Source organism: Muscardinus avellanarius, assembly GCF_963383645.1.
Source record: "Muscardinus avellanarius genome assembly, chromosome: 20".
In the NCBI taxonomy this organism is placed as follows: Eukaryota; Metazoa; Chordata; class Mammalia; order Rodentia; family Gliridae; genus Muscardinus; species Muscardinus avellanarius.
This window is the reverse complement of record NC_137806.1, coordinates 12,704,041-12,728,617: the sequence shown is the minus strand read 5'-3', so window position 1 is coordinate 12,728,617 and position 24,577 is coordinate 12,704,041. Positions and strand designations below refer to the sequence as shown.

The 24,577-nt window shown below is 48.4% G+C and overlaps 1 protein-coding gene across 2 annotated transcripts in view; it reads left to right on the top strand.

Moving 5' to 3' along the window:
* Positions 1 to 275: 275 nt before the first annotated feature.
* The window catches only part of CUL2 (cullin 2), a gene marked incomplete at both ends in the record, with an annotated part of 39,010 nt that continues 14,708 nt past the window's right edge, over positions 276 to 24,577 (top strand). The window contains 11 exons of one of the 2 annotated variants that reach the window (XM_080716886.1): positions 276 to 394; positions 5,957 to 6,059; positions 7,225 to 7,319; positions 9,489 to 9,594; positions 13,237 to 13,319; positions 16,088 to 16,184; positions 16,284 to 16,394; positions 18,855 to 19,017; positions 20,930 to 21,054; positions 22,783 to 22,890; positions 24,184 to 24,243. In XM_080716886.1, the coding sequence (XP_080573012.1) occupies positions 276 to 394; positions 5,957 to 6,059; positions 7,225 to 7,319; positions 9,489 to 9,594; positions 13,237 to 13,319; positions 16,088 to 16,184; positions 16,284 to 16,394; positions 18,855 to 19,017; positions 20,930 to 21,054; positions 22,783 to 22,890; positions 24,184 to 24,243 (1,170 nt within the window). The remainder of the gene's footprint in view (positions 395 to 5,956; positions 6,060 to 7,224; positions 7,320 to 9,488; positions 9,595 to 13,236; positions 13,320 to 16,087; positions 16,185 to 16,283; positions 16,395 to 18,854; positions 19,018 to 20,929; positions 21,055 to 22,782; positions 22,891 to 24,183; positions 24,244 to 24,577) is intronic. The other variant, XM_080716887.1, reaches the window with a different exon arrangement.

Here is a 24,577-nt window from a genome sequence, read left to right as displayed (position 1 = left end):
ACTGAGTTGCAAAGGGCCTTGCTCGAGCTGAGGCTGTCTGCGCCGCCGTCCTCTGTTCTCGTCCTCCTGAGTGCTGGGGTCACAGCTGAGCCGCCGCGCCCATGCTGAGCCGCCGCACCCACGCAGCTGTCGTACTCTCACCTTGCAGTTGCTCTTTCCTCCTGTGTAGCAGGCTGGTTTTCTGTGGTGCTTTACAAGCAAGTCACTGAGCTTGTAGTACTCATGCTAACACCACTGTGTTTTTAATTAACAGAGTTCAGCACTAAGCCTGCACAATGTCTTTGAAACCAAGAGTAGTAGATTTTGATGAGACATGGAACAAGCTCCTGGCCACAGTTCAAGCCGTTGTCATGCTGGAGCACGTGGAGAGAGCGACCTGGAACGACCGCTTCTCGTATCCTTTGCATCTCCATAGATGGTCTTGAAACGGGATTTCTTGAGAAGAAACTCGGCGTTTCCTTACCGGATTCTTGTCTGCGGTGAGCAAAGAATGACACCCGCAGACCGCAGGAAGGGGAGTAAGAAGTTTATTGGAAACATCAGGGAATAGGAAAAAGTGGCCGAACACCCCTAAGGGCTGTCGGGGCTCTGGTGCCCAGCAGCTGCCTTCAGGACAATACTTGAGAGGGTAGCCCAAGCCAAATGCCTTCAGTTGCAAGCTGCTTTCTTCCAAAGTCTACGCGATCTGCCAGAAAAGAATAGGGAAAGTGGTAGAACAGCCCTAAGGGCTGTTGGGACTCTGCTGCCGAGCAGCTGCCCTCAGGACAATACGTGAGGGTAGCCCAAGCCAAATGCCTTCAGTTGCAAGCCGCTTTCTCCCAAAGTCCACGCGATCTGCCAGAAAGGAAGTTCAGGTCACTACCCGAGTGTAGCCCAGGCCAAGTGCCTTCAATTGCACCCCACCTTCTCTCAAAGCTAACACGACCTGTGAGAGAGAAAAGCTCCCCAACCGGGAGGGGTTCCCAAAGTGGGTAACCATCCTGGTGACTGGTCTAGGGGGTTATATATTTTTGCATGTCTTCTGTTGGTTGGAGTCTGGAAGGCAGTTCTTAAAATTTGCATAGGGTATTTGCATGTCCTTTGAGGGATCTCCTTCCAGTAAAGGTGTGAGACTTGCTCCAGGGATGTCTCCTGGGTTTGTTGATTAGTAAACAGATGGTTTTGTGAAGCTTTGGTTATTCTTATCTCTGAACCTTGGAAGAGCTGGTCTCTTTTAGGAGCCTTAGAAGTTAATTAGTAATCATTGCTCCTCAGGAAATTAAGTTTTTCTACTGAGGCCTCTTCCCTATCTGCCTACTTCCTTTTTACCTCTTCAGTCTGAAATTGATGCCTGCAGGCCATGGCGCACTGTGATCCTAGCACTTGGGAGGCTGAGACAGGAGGGTTGCAGCCTCTGAAACTTAGTGACCCTGTTTCAGAGTAAAAAATAAAAAAGGCTGGGATTATAGCTCAGAGGTAGAATGCCCCAACACCAAAAAAAGTAAAACTGATGAACTTGTTAAAGTGAGAACAGGTGTGAGCTTGTTGAAATGGAAGAATTTACATGTAACTAAGTAAAATGCTTAGTTGCTTATCCAAGTTTGTCACCTGTGTGTGGCAGCCAGTATTTCAGAATCTCTCGATTTTGGCAACTGTGTTCTGAGCACTAAGTGCATCTGGCAGGCTTGCGAGCAGTTGAGACCAAAGCAGACTTCTTCACCCGTTATCTTAGTTTTTATTTTTGGGGCGCTGGGGATCGAACCAAAGGGCATTGTACCTCCCAAGTCACACCCCAGCCCTATTTTATGTTTTAATTTTGGGGCGCTGGGGATCAAACTGAAGGGCTTTGAACCTCTGAGCCACACCCCAGCCCTATTTTACTTTTTATTTTGGAGTAGGATCTTGTTAGGTTGATAGTCTTACTACGTAGCTGAGGCTGGCCGTGAACCTGTGACCCTTCTGACTCTGCTTCCTAAGTACTGGGATAACAGGTGTGTGTGACCATGACTGGCCTTTTACTCCCATTATAGTAGGTAAAACAGAAACCATTCCATTTTGGGCCCATGGTGGCTCTGCATGGTGGCAGCAGAGTAGAGAGGAGGCCTGCCCACCACACGGCCAGGAAGCAAAGCCAGAGGGGCCTGGAGCACTTCAGGGGGAGGGTGGGGGGGTTACCTGCCTCCAGGATGCCCCTAGAGGCCGGCTTGCTGAGAGCAGGCAGCGCGCTGGGCCCCGGGCATGCCAGGGAGAGCAGGGAGCTCGGAGGCTGTGCCGGGCTCCAATTTCTACCCTCCTGCCCAGCCCATGTACTGGGGTTACAGGCCTGGGCTGCCTCACCCAGCCCAAAGCAGGGTTTTGATTGAATGATGGTTGTCCTCATTAGTAGACAGGGTTTTATATGAAGTGCAGTTCTGAGGCTCTCTGGGTCCCTGAAACTCGTGTCCCGTGCCTCCTGGCCTCTCCTGCCCAGCACCGCCCTGGTGAGCAGCCTTGGGTGGGAGCACAGCTCTGCTTTTTGTCCCGGGGCGTGGTCCCGCCAGACTTACTGCTCAGCTGAGCTGAGCTGAGCTGAGCATGGCCAAGCAGAGCAAGCCCTGGCTCTGCCGCGGCGGGGCCAGTGAGGACGCTTCGGCGGCCTGCAGCGTGGCGCGGATGGAAGTGCCGAGCCCGTGTCTGGCTGGCCTCCTGTGTGACTCGACCAGTGTCGTGTCCTCAGTTTTGAACTCTGTACAGCTGGAGTAGCCTTGCGACGTTGCTTTGTGTCATCTCTTTCCTTGCAACACACGTGTGAGGTTAGTTTACTTCAGACGATGTTGGATGAGGTGTTGCTGCTGTCACTGGAGCGCTGAGAAGGATGTGTGCCACGGGGCTGGGGCCCAGTGCAGCAGGCCCCAGCGGGAGGCGAGCCCCGTGGCCGCAGCCACGGGAGGCAGAGGTTGCCTGCTCCACTCAGCTGCCCCAGCCCCGCTGTCCTGTTCATGGAGTGGCCCAGACCCAGGTGCCTGCTGCCCGCTGGGCGCCGCTATGTGAGGCTGGCGTGCAGGTGCAGCGCAGCAAGTGACGGGGCTGGTAATGAGCAGGGTCCTCAGCAGTGACAGCTGGCCGCTGTGAGCATGGCCAGGGGGTGATGTCTAGAAATGGTCTCTTTCCTACCACAGGACAGCCAGCACATTTGGTGGTTTAAGAGAGAACAGCTCTCTTGTCTCAGAGCTATGTAGTCAGAAGTCTGGTTTCAAGGCAGGAGTTAAGGGTGCAGGTCAAGGCCCTCACCTAGACGCCCTGTGCATAGGAAGGCCCTTCCTTGTCACCTGGGCCCCTGGTGACCCGTGCTGAGTCCCGTCTGGTACCTCTCCATCGCAGTCAGTGAGCTGCGTGGCCGACCTCTTCGTGCTGACTCCTAAGTCCTCCCTCCCTGTGGACCGAGGGGTGAAGGTGGGCGGAGTGGGGAACCAGGCTGCTGATTGGTGGTGGTGACTGTGCTGAGGCCCTGGGCCCTGTAAAGGCCACATGGCAGGAAGCTGGTGCAGCCCACACACTAAAGCGGGAAGGCCTGGGGGAGGCTCCAGGGTCTGCCCGTTACAGCGCTGACAACGCTAGGGTTATGTATACTTGTGAAAAGTTTCAACCACTTTTATGTAGTCAACCACTTTTTGTCCCTTGCTTGCTAATTGCTGATTTCATAGATAGTATATTTTTCACATGTTGTATTTTTGTTCTTTTTAGAATGTCAACGAGTTCCTCCTCCTCTTCCTCCTCTTCCTCCTCCTCCTCCTCCTCCTCTTCTTCTTCTTCTTCTTCTTCTTCTCCTCCTCCTCCTCCTCCTCCTCCTCCTCCTCCTCCTCCTCCTCCTCCTCTTCTTCTTCTTCTTCTCCTCCTCCTCCTCCTCCTCCTCCTCCTCCTCCTCCTCCTCCTCCTTCTTCTTCTTCTTCTTCGTGGTACTGGGGGTGTAATCCAAGGCCTTTCTACCTCCGGGCTATACTCCCAGACCTATTCTGTATTTTATTTGGAAACAGGGTCTCACTAAGTTGCTGAGAGCCTCACTAAGTAGCTGAGGCTGGCTTCAAACCTGTGCGATCCTCCTGTCTCAGCCTCCCAAGCACGGGGATTATAAGCGTGCGCCACCACGCCCAGCCTTTATTACTTTTTGTGTGTGTGTGGTACTGAGGATTGAACCCAGGAGTAGTCTACCTCTGAGCTATATCCCCAGTCCTATTTTTTTTTTTTTCAAACAGGTTCTTGCTAGGTTGATGAGATTCTTTCCTACTAGTTGAGGCTGTTTTAGAACCTGCGATCCTCCTGGCTCAACCTCCCGCATAGGTAGTTTTAGGTGGCTGCGATTGTGCAGTGGTGAACTGAAAACTCCAACACAGGATAAATACGGTGGATGCTGTTAGATGCTGCGTGAGTGATAAGACATTGGTATATGGAACGGGCCGGGAGTGTCACCCTAGTGGACACTTCCCACCCATCCTCTTCCTAAAACAGAAGAAGGTAAGTCCCATTGTGGGCCTGTTTCCAGTAAGCATCATGTACGTTACCCATGGCGGACACACTGAGATAGATAGTAATCTCAGTACTTGGGAGGCTGAGGCAGGAAGATCAGAAGTTTGAGGTCAACCTCAGCAACCTAGCCAGACCCTCTTTTAGAAAAGAAAAGGGCTGGGGGTATTGCTTGGAGGTAAAATTCCCCTGCTTTCAGTCCCCAGTTCCAGAGAAAATAAAAAAGAAATAGGGTCTTGCTTTGTTGCTGGAGGTCTCGTTTAATTGCAAGGCTGTCCCTGTACCTGTCAGCCTCCTGCCTCTGCCTCCCAAGTCCCAGGGTCACAAGTGTGAGCTCGCACCCGGCGCTGAGCCCAGATTTCTTTGTTTTTCTTTGTTTCCTTTTTGTGGTATTGGGATCGGAACCCAGGGCATTGTACCTCCGAGCTGTACCCTCAGCCCTATTTTTTAGTCTTCTCATTGTTGAAACAGAGTCTCACTGAGTTGCAAAAGGCCTCGCTAAGCTGCTGAGGCTGTCCGCGAACCGCAGTCCGGTGTCAGTCTCCCAAATGCTGGGATTACAAGTGCGCCACCACTCACACCTGAACCCTTATTTCTGAGCGTATGTTTTGTTCTATAATATTTTCTGATCTTTGTAATAAACTCACTTGGCTCCATCCTGGTTTCTCCTCTCCCACCGTGCGTGCCTCTGGCACGGGGTGACGCGCACGGGGCTGTTGGGTTCCGGCTCACAGGTCGCTGATCGGGGACATGTGTCCTGTTCCTCGAATGCCTTTCACCCTTCACAGCAGCACATCAGACGCCTTTCCGGCATCTACGCATGTGTAGAGGAGGACCGGGGCTGACTTTGCCTTTGCCTTTTTGTTCTTGGTGTGATGCTTTTAATTTTGGAGGCGCGCAGAGGACTTGATAGCAGTGGAGGGGATTAGGAGAGGAGATGGAGGGGAGAGGCCCCACAGAGGCTGAGTGGCAGCCAGCTGCATCCGGCCCTGCTCTGTCGCCACACGGGCCCTGGTGGCCAGTGCCTGTGCCTCGCAGAACCTCAGCGGAGTAAGAGCGGCCCGCGGGGTCCTGTGAGGGGGCGAAGGCGCTCAGCATGGCTAGCTCTCTGCCTCTGCTGGGCAGGGTGAGGCTCAGCCCCACTTTGGGAGATTCTGGGCGACTTGATGTCCCAGAAACAATGTGTGGATTGTAACTTCTCCAAGGGATCATTCGCCTCTTAGTGCCTTCAAAACATTCTCAGTAGGAGCCTGTTGAAAGAATACAGTAAGTGAATCTTTCAGTGCTTTTTAAAATATGGTTATGTATTTTACCTTGGTATAGATATAAAGCAATATCGCAATATTATATGTACTATGACAATATTATGTGTATCATGAGCTTAAATAAAAAATGTTTTTTAATATTGAGTTTGAGTTAATTCTCAAGTTTAGAATTACAGCACTAGCAAGTGTGAGGACCTTAATAATTTCACTAGAGATATCTACGCTTTATGTGTGGCCTACCCTGAGCCGCTTGGAGAAAGACTTTACACAGAAACCAAGATTTTTTTGGAAAACCATGTTCGGCATTTGCACAAGGTAAGGAATCAATGGCATATGTACGTAGGCTAAGTATGTTCATAGCTGCGGTATATCAAAGTCAGGCTTTTTGATCTTGGCCCTCCTCCTCCTCCCGTATTAATGTTTGCTGTACTTGGAGTGAAGTCAGGAACACGCGTGCGCGCTCTTCTCTCCCACCCCCCCTCTCCCTCCTCCCCTCTCCTCGGTGTGTTTTTTTGGTAAATATCTTACTGTTAACCTGTTATCTGCCTTTTCAAACACTATATGGTCTTCTAAAAGCCTAAAATTAGAAAGGGAAATCTTAAGGTAAAAAGTATGGTCAGCTAGGTGTGGTGGGACACTTAATTCCTCCCACTTGGGAGGCTGAAACAGGAGGCTTGCAGGTTCAAGGACAGCCTCCTCAACATAGTGAACCTCTCAGCAACCGAGGGTGACTCTGTTTCAAACTAAGAAATAAAATAGGGTTGGGGGTGTCGCTCAGAGGCCGAACTCCCTGGGTTCAATCACAAAAATAAAGAGCATGGTGGAGAGCCTGCCGAGTGATGGCTGTGCTCTTGCTCAGAAGTGCTGCAGTAGTTTTGCTAAGTAGCTGTCCTGACTTGTAAGCATGGGAAGCTGGGAGAGACCATGGGCTGCCTGGGCTGGAGTGTGCGTGTGTGCGTGCGTGTTACTGGGATGGAACCCAGAGCATTCTACTTCTGAGCTATTCCACCCCCCAGCCCTTTTTTTGAAACTTGTATTGAATTTATTAATGAATCCTTTTGTGGTAGTGGGGATTAGACCCAGGACCATTCTATTTCTGACCTACACCTTTTTATTTTTTTAATTTGAAACAGGATCTCACTAAATTGCTAAGATTGAATTTGGACATGGTGGCACAGGCTTGTAATCCCAGTGCTTGGGAGGCTGAGAAAGGATTGAAGGTTCAAGGAAGGCCAATCTCAGCTCCTTAGTTAGGGCCTCTGTAACTTAGATCTTTTTCAGAATAAAGAAAAAGGGGGTGTAACTCAGAGATGGAATGCCCTTGGGTTCAATCCCCAGTTCTGCAAAAAAAAAAAAAAAAAGAAAAAGTAATTTATAATGCTTGAAGTACGTGTTATTAGAACATTCATTTTTACAGTCAGTAGTTTACAGTATAGAGTATTAGCGCTTCCTACGTAAAAGCATCCCTTCTCTTTCCCAGCGAGTCCTGGAGTCTGAAGAACAAGTACTGGTCATGTACCACAGGTGCTGGGAGGAGTACAGCAAGGGCGCTGACTACATGGACTGCCTGTACAGGTAGGGGGCCGCCCGCCCACTGGATGCCCGGACTCCCTGCTGCTGTGGAAGGCCGGCCGGCGGTGTGGCGTTTGGGCTGTGACAAGTCACACTGCTTGTTGGCATGACCCTTCCCTGAGCCCAGAGCACGAGCTAAGCTTGACAGAAGTCAGTGTGGAAATTCAGCTTGAGACCACTGGGCGACGGCTAAGTCCTTGTGGTGTCTCCCTCTCCCTCGCTCTCTCTCTCCCTCCCTCTCTTCCTCTCTCTCTCCCTCTCTCTCCGGGACCTCACGTGCGCTAGGCAAGCGCATTACTGTTTAGCTGTATCCCCAGACCCATACCTTGGATTTGACTTTAGCGTTTTGTGGCAATAGTAGCTTCCGTCCTGGTACCTTTCCTCTCTCTCAGCTTCCTAAGTGCTGGGATTACAAGCGTGCACCACCATGCCCAGCTTCTTTTTTTTTTTTTTTTTTTTTTTTGGTGGTACTGGGGATGGAACCCAGGGGCTTTTCTACCTCTGGGCTATACTCCCAGACCTGTTTTATATTTTATTTGGAAACGGGGTCTCACTAAGTTGCTGAGAGCCTCACTAAGTAGCTGAGGCTGGCTTCGAACCTGCGTGATCCTCCTGTCTCAGCCTCCCAAGCGCGGGGATTACAAGCGTGCGCCACCACGCCTGGCTTTGTTTTTTATTTTGAAACAGGGTCTCACTAAGTTGCTGAAGCTGGCAACCTGCTGTCGTCCTGTCTTGGTCTTCCAACTACTGGGATTACAGGCATGCACCAACTGTCTTAAGCTTTGACTGTTGAGATTAGAGATCAGGTTCATTGGACTTGACTCTGTGAGAGCAAGTAGCAGCTGTCCTACCCGATACAAGACATAAGGCCGCACCCATCTGTGGTGGCTTGAACACGTGCGGGGCCTGGAGCCGACGACTGAGGACAGGCCCCAGCCGTGGCTCTAGCAGCTGAGTCCAGGTTCACAAACCCGGGGCCACAGGGCTCGCACAGGTGTGAGGGAGGGAGCTGGCATCTCAAAGCAGAATTCTGAGAATACAGAGGCCAGGGCTAGAAATGCACCCTAAGGGCGCGTGTGACCGTGCAGAATGTCACAGGTGCGTGGAGGGCCGGAGTCGCTGGGGGCAGGGAGTCCACGGTTAAAGGGAGTGGCCGAGGCCCTGACGTTTCAGGTGGGGTTACTGGAACAGCGTGGGGGCGCTGACCCCGGGAGACCTGGCGTGGAGCAGAGGGGAGTGGGGGACACGTGGAAATGGTAAGATGGCACCTACTCCCTTCTCCCATCAGGGAGCGCGTAGACAGAGTTGCTTATCTGGGATTTACACACCAGGTGTGTGAGCTCCGTGCACAGACAGGCTTTTATTTCTTCACCTTTTATTTTTGGTACTAGGAATTGAACCTAGGAGCATTCTGCCTCCCAGCTACACCCCCAACCCCTTTTTATTTCTTTTTTCAAAACAGGGTCTTCCTGTTTTGAATTGCTGAAGGTCTTGCTAAGGTTGCGGCTGGCAGCAAGCCTGTAATCCTCCTGCCTCAGCCTTCCAAGAACTAGGGTACAGGGGTACGCACTGAGCCCAGATTTCTTTCCTTTTTTACTTTTGGTGGTACTGGGGATTGAACCCAGAGGCATTCAATGTCCAGGCTACATCCCCAGCCCTGTTACTATCCTTATTTTGAAACAGTCTTACTAAGTTGTGGAGGGCCATGAGGTGGTTTTGAACATGACCAGGGTAATAGTGTTTATTCTACTCCAGAAGTCTTATTTCTTGTCCCTCAGGACTGATCCTTCCATCTGCTTACTGTGCTTCTTTTTCTCTTTTTTCAGGTCTGGGGATGGAGCCCAGGGGCATTCTACCTCCAAGCTACACCCCCAGCCCTATTTTTTATTCTTTATTTTGAAATAGGGTCTCACTGAGTTGCAAAGGCCTCACTAAGTAGCTCAGGCTGTCCACGAACCGCGATCCTCCAGTCTCAGCTTCCTGAATGCTGGGATTACAGGCGTGCGCCCCACGCCCAGCTTGCTGCTTTCTATATTTCTAGTTTCTACATAATTTTTGTTGGACTGGCACTGAACTGCTCTGTAGCTCATGTGTAGCCCTGGCCTGATTGTCCTAGCCCCGCCCTCTTGCTGCCGCCGCCTGCCACCCAGGGATATGGTGTTTGTGTTCCAGGTACCTCAACACCCAGTTCATCAAGAAGAACAAGCTGACTGAGGCTGACCTGCAGTACGGCTACGGCGGCGTGGAGACCAACGAGCCGCTTATGGAGATCGGGGAGGTAAGACGCTCGGGTGATCGCAGATGTGCGTTATACCTGTCTTTTTTAAGGACACCATGGTGAGTCTTTTTTAAGGACACCATGGTGAGTCTTCTGGTTGTCAAGGTGTAAAGCATACTAAATGTTAAGTGAATTAAACACTGAAATACGCAGAGCAAAAGATGACATTACTTTTCATTCATTTTATTTACGTGCTTATTGGTTCTGGGGGTTGATCTCAGGGGCATTCTACCTCCAAACTACATCTCCAGCCCTTTTTACTTTGTATTTTGAGAGTGTCTTGCTAGGTTGCCTCCCACCTGCACTTTCCCTGTGTCTTGGCCTCCTGAGTCCTGGGATTACAGGTGTGCACCGGAGCTTCCCGCTCAGATGATAGCTGTCCAGTGTGTTAAGGATACTGCAGCATGGAAAACTCGAACTTATTTAGACGACGTTGAGACTCCTGGAGTTAAAAAGCACAAAGGCCAGTACTTAAAAGTACTACAGAGGCCTAGTAGAGAAAAGACACAAATTTTTGGCTCTAACAAGTTTATTATAACTTTGTATAAAAAGTATTTAAAGCAATCAATAGTAAAAGAATAAAATGTTGAGTTGAGGTAATTTAAGTTCTCCTATGTTTAAATGTTTAAGTTACTTATAATGTATATACTGATTTTGAAATCCTCCCGTACAAGTTCATTTATTTAACACACGGAGTAACCAGACACTGGGGACATAGTGGCAGACAAACAGGAGGTCCTGCCTGTTACAGATGGAGCGTGTGAGTCCAGGGAGGAAAGAAGACACTAGACAAGAAACACGGTGCCAGGTCGTGAAGAGCGCCAGTGAAGGCACGAAGCAGCTGAGAGGCATATCAGTAGAAGCGTAATTAGCATGTGCCTTTTTTCCGTTTTCTTTTCCCTGGCACTGCGTATTGAACTTGGGTATTCTACTCTGAGCTACACTCTAAGCCCTATTTATTTATTTTGAAAAAAGATCTCACTAAGTTGCTGAGGCTGACTGTGAACCTGCGATCCTCCTGTCTCAGTCTCCCAAGTACTGGAATTACAGGCATGTGCCACCCCACCTGGATATACCTCTTGACCAGGTAATCACATGGCTAGTAATCTGTACTTGGAAAATAAGAAGGTTTAAGTATCCCTTGCAGTCATTGTGAATTGGCTTTTAGTGGGTGAGCAACCTAAATTTCTAACATCCAACAATAAAAATCATACAGAGAAGAGTAACTGCTGTGACCTGCTGCAGAGACAGAGTGCAGAAAGTGGTGGGAACAGCTCCCAGGGGGCTGCACCACGGCAGTGGGCGTGGCCTTCTGCCTCGTCCAATGGCTGCAGAGGAGAGGCACATGGGAGATGCCGAAATCTCAGCAGTGGTTGCTTTTCATTAGCAGGTTTATAAGCGAATATCTTACTTAAAATTGTCCCCATCACCGCACCAGCTAGTCTATTCATCTTCCCAGAGGAGAGCACCATGAACACTTTGGTTTGTAGCTTTCCTGAGCTTTACTCATGCATTCATTTGCATAAGAATATACGTACACACTTTATGGTTTTTTAACAATGCTGTCATACTATGTAGAAAGCCTGTAGCCTGTAATTTCCTGCCTTTTTGGTTTTGGGGAGGTTAATATGTCTGGAAATCCTTAATTTCTGCAGTAGGAAAATAGCATAATTTGTTAAACTAGTCGCCTTGGTTTCCAGGAGGCTTGCTACGTTGCTGGGGCTGGCTTTGAACCTGTGACCCTCCGTCTCAGCCTTCCAAGTCCTGGGGTTCCAGCTCTGTGCCACCATTCCCTGCTTCCAGTTCTTGTTACCGTGGCACTGTGCTGAGCATCATTGTTCATTCATTTTTTTGAATTTTTTTAATACCTCTCTGTGCTGAACACCGTTCTGCACGTTGAATACGGCGGTGTGCAACAGAAACGACTCCCCGGGCCTGTGACCAGAAGGCGCCCGGGGTGGTGCGCAGGCCAGAGTCTGTCCAAGCGCATCTGGATTGTTAGCGCTGCGGCCTGGCCCTTAAAGCCTCTGCCGTTGCCGTTTCCCAGCAGGCAGGAAGCCTGGGTGTTCATGGATCACCATCTTTTTCCCTCCCACCTGTGATAATGAGAGAAAACAAAGGTGAGACTTGAAGTACATTTCTTGAGGAGCGGCAGATACTTAGAGTAAATGTAATTACCAATGGGTGAAAATAACGTAACCCTGGGGACAGAATAGAGAGGCCTGGAGCAGCCTGTATGGACACGGTTGTATCAGGAAGAGCACAGTCGATGCAAAACCAGTCAGTGAGTGCAGCCGTGCAGGGATGAATTTCCACAGCCTATATAAAGAACTCCTAGATTCCGCCACAAACAAGGCAGACAGAATAATGGGGCGAGGGATGGATGGACATTTCACAGGAGAAAATTGGGGACAGTAGATGTGAAAGGAAACCCAGTTTCATCCAAAGAAATGCCAGGGTCGGCCCCAGGAATTCCGCAGGTGCCATGTGATGCCATGACACTGGCAGAGGCCTGCTGAGTCCTGGCAGGACAGCAGGCGGCAGGCGTGGGCTGACGGGCTTCTGCCTCGCCTGTGAGCAAGGTTGGAAAGCCAGGCGCCTTCCCACAGTAGGGCTCCAGGTGCACCAAACTAGGAGTCCAGCACACCAAGCAGCAGCCTGTCTCTCATAGCAGAAAACGAGCCAGAGCCACAGAGCCCATGTCAGCAGTGGGTGGAACAAGGAGTCATGGCGTACTCATAAACAGGGCACGGGACGCAGGCAGCAGCCAGTTGCAGGCTGTCTCAGTGGGATGAGCTGCGGTGACAAATGTCAGTTTTCAGGAATCATGTAGAAGACACGATAGGGTTTTGCTCCTAAGATCAGCAAAGGCCAACTTCAAGCTATCATGTGGCTTGCACACACCTAGAGTACAAGCAAGGGCGTCACTACCACACACTCAGAGTAGCAAGGAATCAGGAGAAGAGGACGTTCTGACCGCCGTGGTGGCCAGGTTTGGCTTCGTAATTTAAAGCAGGCAGTGAATGCAGGCTGTTTTACTATTCGTTAAAACAACCTACCTACACTTTTTTATATTTGTGTGAGATAGTTCCTAACTTTAAAAATCAGTTAATACCATTCCCAGACCCACACACACAAAAAAAATAAATAAAAATCAGTTAATAGCCAAATAGCCTGTCTATAGTACAGAGCATTTAATAATCAGTAAAGTTTTTATAAAAGTCAAAGTGAAAACCTTAATTATATGCTTTGTACAGTCTGATATGATGGTCATTGGCATTTAAATCAAATCTGTTGTACTTGGGAGGCTGAGACAGGAGGATCGCAGGTTCAAAGCCAGCCTCAGCTATTTAGGCTCTCAGCAACTTAGTGAGACCTTGTTTTCAAATAAAATATAAAATAGGCCTGGGGGTATAGCCTGGAGGTAGAAGGCCCCTGGGTTCCACCTACAGGACCACCAAAAAATAAATAAAAATAAATTTTTAAACAATTTTTTTCATTTCCCTTCAGTTTTCATTTAAATTTTGAAATCGTATTTACGAGTATATCTTTTGGAGGGTTTTTTTACTTTAAAAAGTCGTGGACAAGTTTTGTCAAGACTAAAAGCAGCAAGTGACTGAGGCCTGTGTGCTTCTCTGGCAGCTAGCACTGGACATGTGGAGGAAGTTGATGGTTGGGCCGCTTCAGACCATCCTCATCCGCATGCTGCTCCGAGAAATCAAGAGGTAAGTGCCGGCGCGTTTCCTCCTGAGGCAGTGCGGCTGTGTGGCCTGCGGGCAGCGGCACGGCTGCACGGCTCACGTATTCATGAGCCTCACGCTGCTCGGCACGGCTGCACGGCTCACGTGTTCATGAGCCTCACGCTGCTCCTTCCTGGCAGGTCGTTGGTCCAGAGCCTTGTGTGCTTACTGCAGATGTGAGCGCCTGAGGTCGGTGGCTGCTGCTACCGTCCTGAAGCCTCTGGGCCTTCCAGGCTGCGCTTTTGATATTTTACATATGCACTCAGGTTAGGTCCTAAGGAGGGCCACTGCGTGGTGAGGCACACCTATGGTCCTAGTACTTGGGAGGCTGAGCCAGGAGGATTGCAGGTTCCAGGACACCCTCAGCAACCTACTGTGACCCTGATTCAAAACAGAAAATTAAAGGGCTCTGGGATGCCCTGGGTTCAATCCCTAGCACTACACACATGCACGCATACAGTTAGAAGCAGGAGTTTCATGACTTCTGGACAAAGTTGTGCTTGGGTAGAGTTGGCTCTACAGGAAGATGAGAAGAAAGTCTAAGGATGCAGACAGCTGGGCGTGGTGGCGCACACTTTAATCCCAGCATTCAGAAGGCTGAGACCGGAGGATCTCAGTACCCGGACAGCCTCAGCTACTTAGGCCCTCTGCAACTCAGTGAGACCTTGTTTCAAAATAAAGAATAAAAAGTAGGGTGGGGGATGTAGTTCGGAGGTCGAATGCCCTGGGTTCCAGCCCCAGTTCTAGGGGGGAAATAAAGAGTGTGTAGACGGAAAACCAGATGGTAGTGTGATGTGAGGGTGGGGGGCGATGACCGTTGCATGTGGGCCAAGCACGGCTGGCTTCCAGGTGCACACTGGGAGGTTAGTGCTGGGGAGACTGAGTCAGGAGGGCCACAGGTTGGAGGACAGCCTCAGCAACCTACTCAGTCCTTGTTTGAACATAAAATAGGATTGTGGGTGTAGCTTGGAGGTAGAATGTCCCGGCTCAATCTCCAGTACCAAAAAGAGTTAAGATGAAATTCTCTCTTCACCATTGAATTTTGGGAGTCTAAATGAGTACGCAGTTGCTGTTTCTGTTCTGATGACCATTTGCTAGGTAATCTAGCTCTGCCAGTCATTGTATGAGGTGGGTCTTTTCTCTATGGGTGTTGTTGACCAGCTAGCAGGTTGTTATCGTCACAGGTAATTATCAAGTACCCTCAGATAATAATCTCCTCTGGCTTTAAGAGGGCTTAGTGTGCCCTCAGGCACATGTATATTCTAAACTTTTTATTATAAACTGGAATGCAGATACAGGAATCCACATGTGAATGTATAGCTTAATGAAATGCCTCTGGCTCTTTGAGGTTTTTTATGGTTCCATACAGATTTAGAGTTTTTCTCCTATTCTGTGAAGACTGTCATTGGTGTTTTGATAGGGATTGTACTGATTCCGTAAATTGTTTGGTATAGTATGGATTCCCCCCCCCCCATGGTGCTGTATACTGAACAGAGGGGCATTCTCCCTCCAAGCTGTAACCAGCCCTATTTAATTTTTATTTTGAAACAGGATCTTGCTAAGTTACTTGCAGTCTCACTAAGTTACTGGTGCAGGTCTCGAGCCTGTGATCCTCCTGTCTCAGCCTCCCACATACTGGAATTACACATACATGCCACCATACCTGGCTAGATAGCATGGACATTTTAATAAAATCAATTCTTCCAGGCCACAAAGGAGAGATAATCTTTTTGATTTGTGAACCTTTCAATTTGTTTCATCAGTGTTTTACAGATTTTCTTTTTGTTTTTGTTGTACTGGTGTTTGGTGTTTGAACTCAGGAGTATTCTACCTGTGAGATACACCAACAGCCTGATTTTATTTTTCGTTTTGAAACTGAGTCTCACTACTTGGTGAGGCTGTCCTCGAGGGAACCTGAGATTTCTTGTATCAGCCTCCCAAGTATTTGGATTCTAGGCGTGTACCACTACCTGCAGCAGGGTGTTTTTATAATTTTTACTGTAGAGTCTTCTACCGTTTTGATTAAAGTTATTCCTACTCCCATCCCCCTTGGAGTTTCTGTAAAAGTGAATTAACTTTCTATTTCAAATAATTTGCGCTTGGCATATAGTATGCTGCTGATTTTTGTATGTTGATTTTATATCCTGTAACTGCTGAATGGCTCTGTTCTGACAGTTTTAGTGGAATCCTTGGAGTTCCATACGTATAGTTATGTCATGCGTGAACAGTGACGGTTCAGGTTCTTTCCTAAGTGGACACCCTGCTCTTTCTCTCTTGCCCAGTGGCTCTGGCGGGGACGTCTAGAGCTGGGCGAAGTGGCCGTCCTGGTCTAGTCCCCGATCCAGAGTGGAAGCTTTGAGCTCTCCCCGTTTGGCAGGTGGTAGCTGTTGGCATATTATAAGTGGACTTTACTATTAAGGTATTAACAGATTTTCTCTAACACTAGTATTAGAGTCCATGGCCTCCCATTTGCTTTGTTAGAATTAAAGAAGTAGCGTCTTAGTGTTGGCCTGTGTTTAGCTTTACAATCAAACCTTGTTTACTGAGATGACTCTGTGTATGTTAAGTATGATGTGTATTAATTAAGCTTGTACTATGGAAACATGTTTTCTAAGCTTCATGTACATATTGCCCTTGAAGCGCTTTATAATTTGGTTTGTCTACTGAAAGAAGCGGCCCTCTCGGTGTACTTGGGCTCTTTTTCCATAGATATTTGCGTTCTCAAGAATATTCTGTGTTCTGCCCTATTTTAGTGATCGTGGTGGTGAAGACCCAAACCAGAAAGTAATCCATGGGGTTATTAACTCCTTTGTTCATGTTGAACAGTATAAGAAAAAATTTCCCTTAAAGGTAAGAAGTCTCCTTTAAAAACATAACTAATAGGCCTTTAATTTCTTAATTAACATGTTCTAAGTTTTTCCTAATGTGCTTTTTAATTGGTTTGCCCAGTTTTATCAGGAAATCTTTGAGTCTCCCTTTCTGACTGAAACAGGAGAGTATTACAAACAAGAAGCTTCGAATTTATTACAAGAATCGCACTGCTCTCAGTATATGGAAAAGGTAAGAGGCCGCGCCCCGCTGTGCTTGGCCCGAGGCCTGGCCACGTTTCCTCTGGGGGATGGGCTGCGTGTCTGGCCGGAGCTCCGCGTGATGGCTGGCCGTGATGCCGTGGCCGGGCCCCGAGCTGCGCGTCCTCCGGGAAGCGCTGAGCTGCTCCGCGTCCTGCTCCAAGCGTTTTGGTCATTCTCCATTACACATTGTGATCATCCTCAGAATTAATGTATGTGCACAATCCTGGCAGAATAATAGATTTTTGTGCGTAGTGATTTCTTTAGGAAACGGTAAGGATAGAAGCTGTTTGCATTTGTGTCTCCTTTGCAATTGAAAGGAAAAAATGGAGGGAGAATTATTTAGGTATTTGTATGAATAGTTCTTTTTCTGTATCAAATTCTTGGAAGTCTGAGTAGGAACAAAACCTCCAGAAAGAACTTTTTTTTTTTTTTTTTTTTTTTTTGGTGGTACTGGGGTTCCTGGAAGCCTTCTACCTCCCAGACCTATTTTATATTTTTATTTGGAGACAGGGTCTCTTAAACCAGTACGGCTGTCTTCGAACCTGTGCGCGATCCTCCTGTCTCTGCCTCCCAAGCGCGGGGATCATAAGCGTGCGCCACCACACCCGGCTCCAGAAAGAATTTTAATCACTAAATCAACATGTCAGTCACCATATTTCTCAGTAGTAAAAAAAAAAGTTATAATAAACATTGGAACTTTTAACCAGGTTTTTCATTTGAAGTGCTGGAGTTAAGCATTTTTTAAACACAGGGACATTCTACCCTTGAGCTATACGCCTAGCCCTTTTTCTTTTTTTGTGGTACTGGGGATTGAACCCAGAGGCATTTGACCTCCAACTTCTACCCTTAGCCCCATTTTACTTTTTATCTTGAAACAAGGTCTCACTAAGTAGCTGAGGCTCTGCAAACCTGTGATCCTCCTGTCTCAACCTCCCTAGTACTGGGATTACTAGCATGCACCACCACGGCCGGCTTTATTCATTTATTTATTTATTTTTGAAACAGGGTCTTGCTAGGTTCTGAGAGTCTCTTAAGTTGCTGAGGCTGTCCTGAGCCAGTGGTCCTCCTGACTCAGCCCCCAGATACTGGGGTCACAGGTGTGCGCCACCGTGTCCAGCTGGAGTCGAGCAGTTTATCAGTGATGGCTTTTATTTGTGGCTGGACGAGAAGAGAAACCTGGCGGAGGCCTAGCGCTGCCCCCCGCCCCCAGGTCGCGGAGCCCCACGGTCCCCGGCCGGAACGAAGGCTGCGCTGCTGAAGCCTCTCTCAACCACTGAGGAGCGCAGGCTCCGCCCGCTGCTAAGCACGCTCAGATCTCCCCTTGTGCTGCAGCCCAGCTCTGCGCACGTCCTCTAGATCCACAGCTGCAGCCACACCGGAGTGTCCAAGTGCGCACACGCCCTCTGTGTGAGCAGGACAGCTGTGTGCGAGACTCGAAAGAACAAGCAGCCCGGCATGGGGCACACGCTTGGACCCACCCCTGGGCTTGGGAGGCTGACACAGGAGGATCGCAGGTTTGTGCTCAGCCTCAGCAACTTAGGGAGGCCCGTTTCAAAATAAAAGACTATAATAGGGTTGGAGGTGTATCCTGGAGGTAATATGGCCCTGAGTTTCATCCCTAGTGCCACAAAAGAAAGAAAAAAACAATCAGAACAAAGTATGACTCGGCTCTAAGGCATGAAGCGTGCCGTGTGCCGGGACACGGTGCGCCTGAGGACGGCAAGGGCAGCGCGCTGGGCCGCTGAGAGTGGGCAGAACATCAGCAGCGGGCAGCGGGCACGCGGCCAGGGACCTTCCTGCTCCATGTTATAGTTTCTCTTTATAGTTTTTAGGGTGAGGAAGAAGTTTAAAAATAGACAGTGGGGACGGCCATGAAACACCGAATGTGATCAGTGCCGCTGAACTGTGACCTGAGATGTTAAAGTGGCAAGTCCATTGTGACCACTGAGATGTTAAAGTGGCAAGCCTGGATATACATTTTGGATGCAGGTTACGATTATAGCTCAGTGGTGAGTGGAGGTGGCGGCAGATCACATCAAAACAGATGATTTAGCCAGTGTGTGGCTCCTGCTTGTGATCCCAGCACTCGGGAGGCTGAGACCGGAGGATCGCAGTTCACGGCCAGCCTCAGCTACTTAGCGAGGCCCTCTGCAACTTAGTGAGACCCTGTTTTAAAATAAAGAATAAAAAATCGGGCTAGGGATGTAGCTCAGAGGTAGGATGCCCTGGGTTCCATCCCCAGTACCGCAAAAAAAAAAAAAAAAAAAAAAAAAACAGAACAGAACTGATTGTGAACTGTGGGCTTGCGTTATTTACGCAGACTTCGTTTATTACCTTTGCTGTGTTTAATGGAGCTGATCAGGTTCGCCCACCCGAGTTTCTTACTGATGTTGTAGACTTCTCACAGACAAGCCTGGTAGTTCATAATTTTAAGCATGTATTTCTATAGGTCCTAGGTAGATTAAAAGATGAAGAAATTAGATGTCGAAAGTACTTACATCCAAGTTCCTACACAAAAGTGATCCATGAGTGTCAGCAGCGGATGGTAGCCGACCACCTGCAGTTCTTACACGCGGAATGTCACAGCATCATCCGGCAAGAGAAGAAGAACGGTGAGTGGCCTGTGCTGCAGGCCCAGCTCCCCGCCTGTCCTCCGTGGCCCCTCAGACGCACTTTGCGGTAGCCTGGACACTCCCTGCGCCTGCCGCCACTTGCAGATTGTGTAGTTACGAAGACAGGCCGGTAGTGAAGTGGAGCGGGGAGCCCGTGCTACGTGAGCTGTCTGTGAAGCAGCACTTGGTGCTGATCCGCCCGGGTGTCCCCAGTGAGACAGCTGACCGCTGCCACAGGTGCTTGGACACACAGACCACGTAAGAGGGTATCTTTGTAACTGAGGCAGGAAAGACGTTTCTAAAAGATCACAGAAAGCACACAGAAGAAAGGTTGATCCAGAGGACAATGTTAAAAATTTTGGATCACCAGGCTTGATGGCACACGTTTGGAATCCCAGGGTTCAGGAGGCTGAGACAGGTGAATCATTATTCGTTCGAAGCCAGCCTCAGCTATTTAGTGAGGCTCTCAGCAACTTAGTGAGACCCTGTTTCCAAATAAAGTATAAAATAGGTCTGGGAGTATAGCCCAGAGGTAGAAAGCCCCTGGGTTCCACCCCCAGTACCACCAAAAAAAAAAAAAAAAAAACCAACTTGGGATCATTAGGACAATTAAGACCACTTGGGTTTGAAAAGACAGCGGTAGTTTATCGCGGCGGCTGGGGAGGGAGGTCAGTCTGACAAGGCGAAGGCAGCTGAGCAGGGCCTGCTGAGTGGAAGCTGAGCCGTCAGGCATGCAGATGACCTCCAGAGAGCCATTCGGACAGTTCAAAAGACTGAAAGGAGGGCGGACTGGAAGTGTGGAGGACCGAGACTTTGTTATACACTGGGTGAGAGAGTCAGTTGGAGGGTCACTTTGAAAAGCAGAAACGGCCATTCTGGCAGAGTGTATGTACACTTGGGGCCCAGCAGACCTCCCAAGCATGCACGCAGGAGTGTACAGAAAAGATAGGTACAAGGCCGCCAGCCATGCTGCCTGTAGTCACCACACTGGCACAGTCAAGTGTCACATCCCCGGGTGGGCAGCGTGCCGCCTGCCGGCCAGTGGAACAGCACAGAGGCATGGTCAGAGCACAGCAGGTCCTGGACCTGTGGAGATGGTATGGAGCAGCAGAGCCCAGGATGGAGGCAGTGGGCCTGGTCCCCAGGGCTGCCCACTCACTCAGATCTGTACGCCTTCTCTAAGTGTATTATATTTCAATAGAAAGTTTACAGCAAAACCACCACACTGAGACATCCCACTTCTCAGTGTTGGAGATCAGAGCCTTTTCTGACATGTTTTGATCAGGGGAGCTTCCGCTGATGGGTTCTCTGCTTAGAAGGGTCTGCTTCAAGCCAGGCATGGTGCCACATGCTTGGGATCCCGGTACTGGGGAGGCTGAGACTCGGGGATTGCAAGGTCTCTGAACCAAGTGAGACCCTGTTTCCAAATAAGAGATAAAATTGGGTTGGGCTAAGTCTTGGAGACAGAATGCTCTGGGCTCAGCACCCACTACTTTCCAGCATGGACACAGCCATCCACTCTGGGGGTTTGTGCTCAGATATTCTTGCCCATGTGGAAGATTATTAATTGCAAAATTATAATATCATTGGAAACAATGATATTGTTTTATCCACTTTTGTGTAATTGTGATATATCCACATGAAGAAGTGCTATATGGTTGGAACTAGGTGGAAGTGGCTGTGTACTTACACAAAGTACCTCCAGTTAAAATATGTTTTGCAGCTGCGAATGGTACACGAAATGCCTGGCACGATTTGTGTAAAAGGAGCAGAGCAGAGTGTTCTGTTGAATGTGTGTCCAGCATGGCTGTCCTTGGGGGCTGCCCACCTGCTCTTCTGGACCGGACATCTGAGCTGTGCAGCTCCTAGGTGACGGCTTTAGCACTGTAACAGCGGTCCTCCTTTCCTGCAGACATGGCCAACATGTATGTCCTACTCCGAGCTGTGTCCGCCGGTTTACCTCACATGATCCAGGAGCTGCAGAATCACATCCACGACGAGGGCCTTCGAGCAACCAGTAACCTCACTCAGGAAAACGTGAGTGGTGTACGAGGCGCTGGAGCGGGCTTTCCCAATCAGGTTTATTGTGGGCTTTTTTTATTTTTTATTTTTTATTTTATTTTTTTGTGGCACTGGGTTGGAACCCAGAGGCTTTCTACCTCCAGGCTATACTCTCAGACCTATTTTATACTTTATTTGGAAACAGGGTCTCACTAAATTGCTGAGAGCCTCACTAAGCAGCTGAGGCTGGCTTCGAACCTGTGTGATCCTCCTGTCTCAGCCTCCCAAGCGCGCTTTTTTTGTTTTAAAAGATTAAAGAAGCTGGGCGTGGTGGCGCACGCTTGTAATCCCAGCATTCGGGAGGCGGAGACCGGAGGATCATGGTTGGCAGACAGCCTGAGCTACTTAGCGAGGACCTTCGCAACTCAGGGAGACCCTGTTTCAAAAATAGTAAAAAGGACTAGAAATTAGGGCTAAGAGTGTAGCTCAGAGGTAGAACGCCCCGGTTCCATCCCTAGTACTGTAAAGAAAAGAGAAGAAAGAAAAAATTTTGTAGGGCCAACAAATGAGTTATTCAAATGTTTTAAATCTGTGATCTGTTAGAATTTTTTTGAATTATCAAAATATTAGAAAACCATTGAATGAGATTGGCTGCTTCCGTGTCTATGTGTTGTGTTCCTTTGTAACTTGAAGATTAACAGTCTTCCCTATTCAATAAGCTTTCCAGCTTTGGGGAGGTACTGGTTTGTATTGTTTAGGTTTATTCCTGTTATTACTAGATGTACTAGTGTTTATGGTTAGACTTACAGGTTCGCGGTGTTGGATGACATTGCGCATAGAAACTGAGTCCGGAAGTCAGTCAGGAGGTGGGGATATAATAGGCGAATGCGTTTGTCGTGGGGCCCCACACCACCCACATAGTTGAGTGCAGGTGCCAGTCCATGGCCCTCTCCGCTGAGGGGGCTCGCTGTCAGGAGGGATCTCCCCTGAGGCGCTGGCCTGCTGCCTGCCCGCTTCCTGGGGAGGGGTCTGTTCTGTTCTCACAGTGCCCCCCACCCTCAGCTCCGAGGACTTTGCAGGCAATCTGTGTTTATATGCTCTTCTGTGAAAGGGATAGGCCTGGAATTTCAAAGATTTATCCTGTGGCCCCTTCCCAAACATTCTGTTGGATTGGCCCGGGGCATTCACGGCCGCGCCAGGCCCGGCCTGTTACTGAGTGCTCAGATGGCAGGCTCTGGACAGCCGCTTTTGAATGACGGCAGATTTCAGCAGCAAAGTTGTAGATACTTTTTTTAAGTTTCAGGGTTTTTTGTGTTTGTTTGTGGGGATTTTTGGGGGGGTTTGTTTTTTTTTTTTTTTTTCCCAGTACTGGGGCTGGTATCCAGGGCATTCTCTATCTGAACTACCCCCAGCCCTATTTTTTATTCTTTATTCTTTATTTTGAAACGAGGTCCCACTGCGTTGCAGCAGGCCTCACCAAGGAGCTGAAGCTGTCCGCAAACCACGATCCTCCTTCTTGTCCTCCCAAATGCTGGCGTTACAAGTGTGCTCCACCGTGCCCAGCTAAGTTTCAGATATTTAAGACCACCTTAGATAAGAACATTTCCTAATAAACAGGGGTGGGGAAGTAGAAGTGTAAGTGTGTGTGTGCGAGAGGAGGGACGTCACTTACTTGAGGCACATTTGACCCTTGATCGTTAATAAGACTAATTTAATTTTGGATTTCTTTAAATGTGGTTTTATAGTTCATACTTTTATTTTTAGATGCCAACGCTGTTTGTGGAGTCGGTTCTGGAAGTGCATGGTAAATTTGTTCAGCTTATCAACACCGTCCTGAATGGCGATCAGCACTTCATGAGTGCACTGGACAAGGTAAGTTGCGTGCGCGTGTCTGTGCCTGGATTCTCCCCATCGTGAAGGCAGATCCAGATCTAGACGCGGGGATTGACCTGAAGGAACTAATTTCACTGTGAAAGTCAAAATAGTAATAATAATTTATGGATTTATTTATTCATTGTTTTGGTGGTAATGGGGTTCCTGGAAGCCCTTCTACCTCGGGGCTACACTCCCAGACTTATTTTATACTTTTTCATATGGAAACAAGGTCTCTTAAGCCAGCGCGGCTGGCTTCGAACCTACGCGATCCTCCTGTCTCCGCCTCCCAAGCACGGGGATGACAAGTGTGCACCACCACGCCCAGCAAAATAGTAATAGTTTAAAATTACGAATTGAGCTGGGCGTGGTGGCGAACACTTGTAATCCATTAGTGGGGAATCTGAGACGGGGGCTCACAGGTTTTTGTGGCTAGCCTCAGCAACATAGGAAGGCCCTCCACAACAATATTGAGACCCTGTTTCAAAATAAGAAGTAAAATAGGGCTGGGGGTATCGTTAGGAGATAGAATGCCTCTGTGCCCAACCCCCAGCACCAAAAAAAGTCAAATTGAATATGTGTGCAATTTTCCATTACTATGCTAATAAGCAGAATTGTTAATAAACTATTATGTTTTGAAAATACATACACAATTTTAGTATTCTTTTTTGTTCTGGGGATTCAACCCAGGGGCATTTTACCTCCAGTTAAACTCCCAGCCCTTTTATTTAATATTTTGAAACAAAACCCCCATGGCCTTGAACCCATGTTCTTCTGTCCCAGCCTCCCAGGGAGTAAGGATTACAGGGTGTGGGCTGCCATGCCTGGTTTTAGTATTTTTTAGTACTGATTTTTCCTTCACATACAATATTTAGGCTGTATTGAATGATATTTGCAAGAAAACAATATATTTCACAAACTTGTTTTTGGTATTCCGTGTAGGAAGTTTGCTTGTAAGGTTGTAAAGTTTAAACACAGCATTAATTTATATGTGAGATTTCAATAATGCATTATAAAGAACACCTTGTAATAGAAACGGGATATATAATTATTACCTGAGCAGAAATTCAGCTGGAGGGAGTGCTCCCTGTGGTAGATAAGCAAACAGTAGGCACGAGCTTGCCCCAGATGCCAAGGCCCTGCAGCGAGAGATGCTGGCAGAGGGCACAGTGGGGGCGGGCGGTGGAGGGGACCCTCGCCTCAGCCCCTGGCGGGCAGCTGGGGAGCCTTGTGGCTACACAGCCTGGCACGTGTGTGGCGTGCGCTCGCTCAGTACCCTGGTTTTCCCCTCAGGCCCTCACGTCAGTTGTGAATTACAGAGAACCCAAGTCTGTCTGCAAAGCACCTGAACTGGTAAGTCTGATGATCATCTAAATTGTCTTATGAAAAGTCCACATTTGAAAAGGAAAATTGAATGGGATCTCAAATCAGTCTTTTGTAGCATTTTCAAAAACGTAGATGAAAATCTGTATCCTCTCTTAACTGGCATTTATGTAAGAATGCGGAAGGAAGACTGTGCCCTTAAGTAACTGAAGGAAAACATTTCATTTTACAGCATTTTGGTGTGCATAGACTTTTCGTGAAGATTTTGTTATATCTGAAATCTGAAGGAGACCTGATAGATTTTAGTAACCTTTGAAGGAAACTTACTTTGAAGGTTGTTGTAAGTAATTGTTAATGTCAGGAA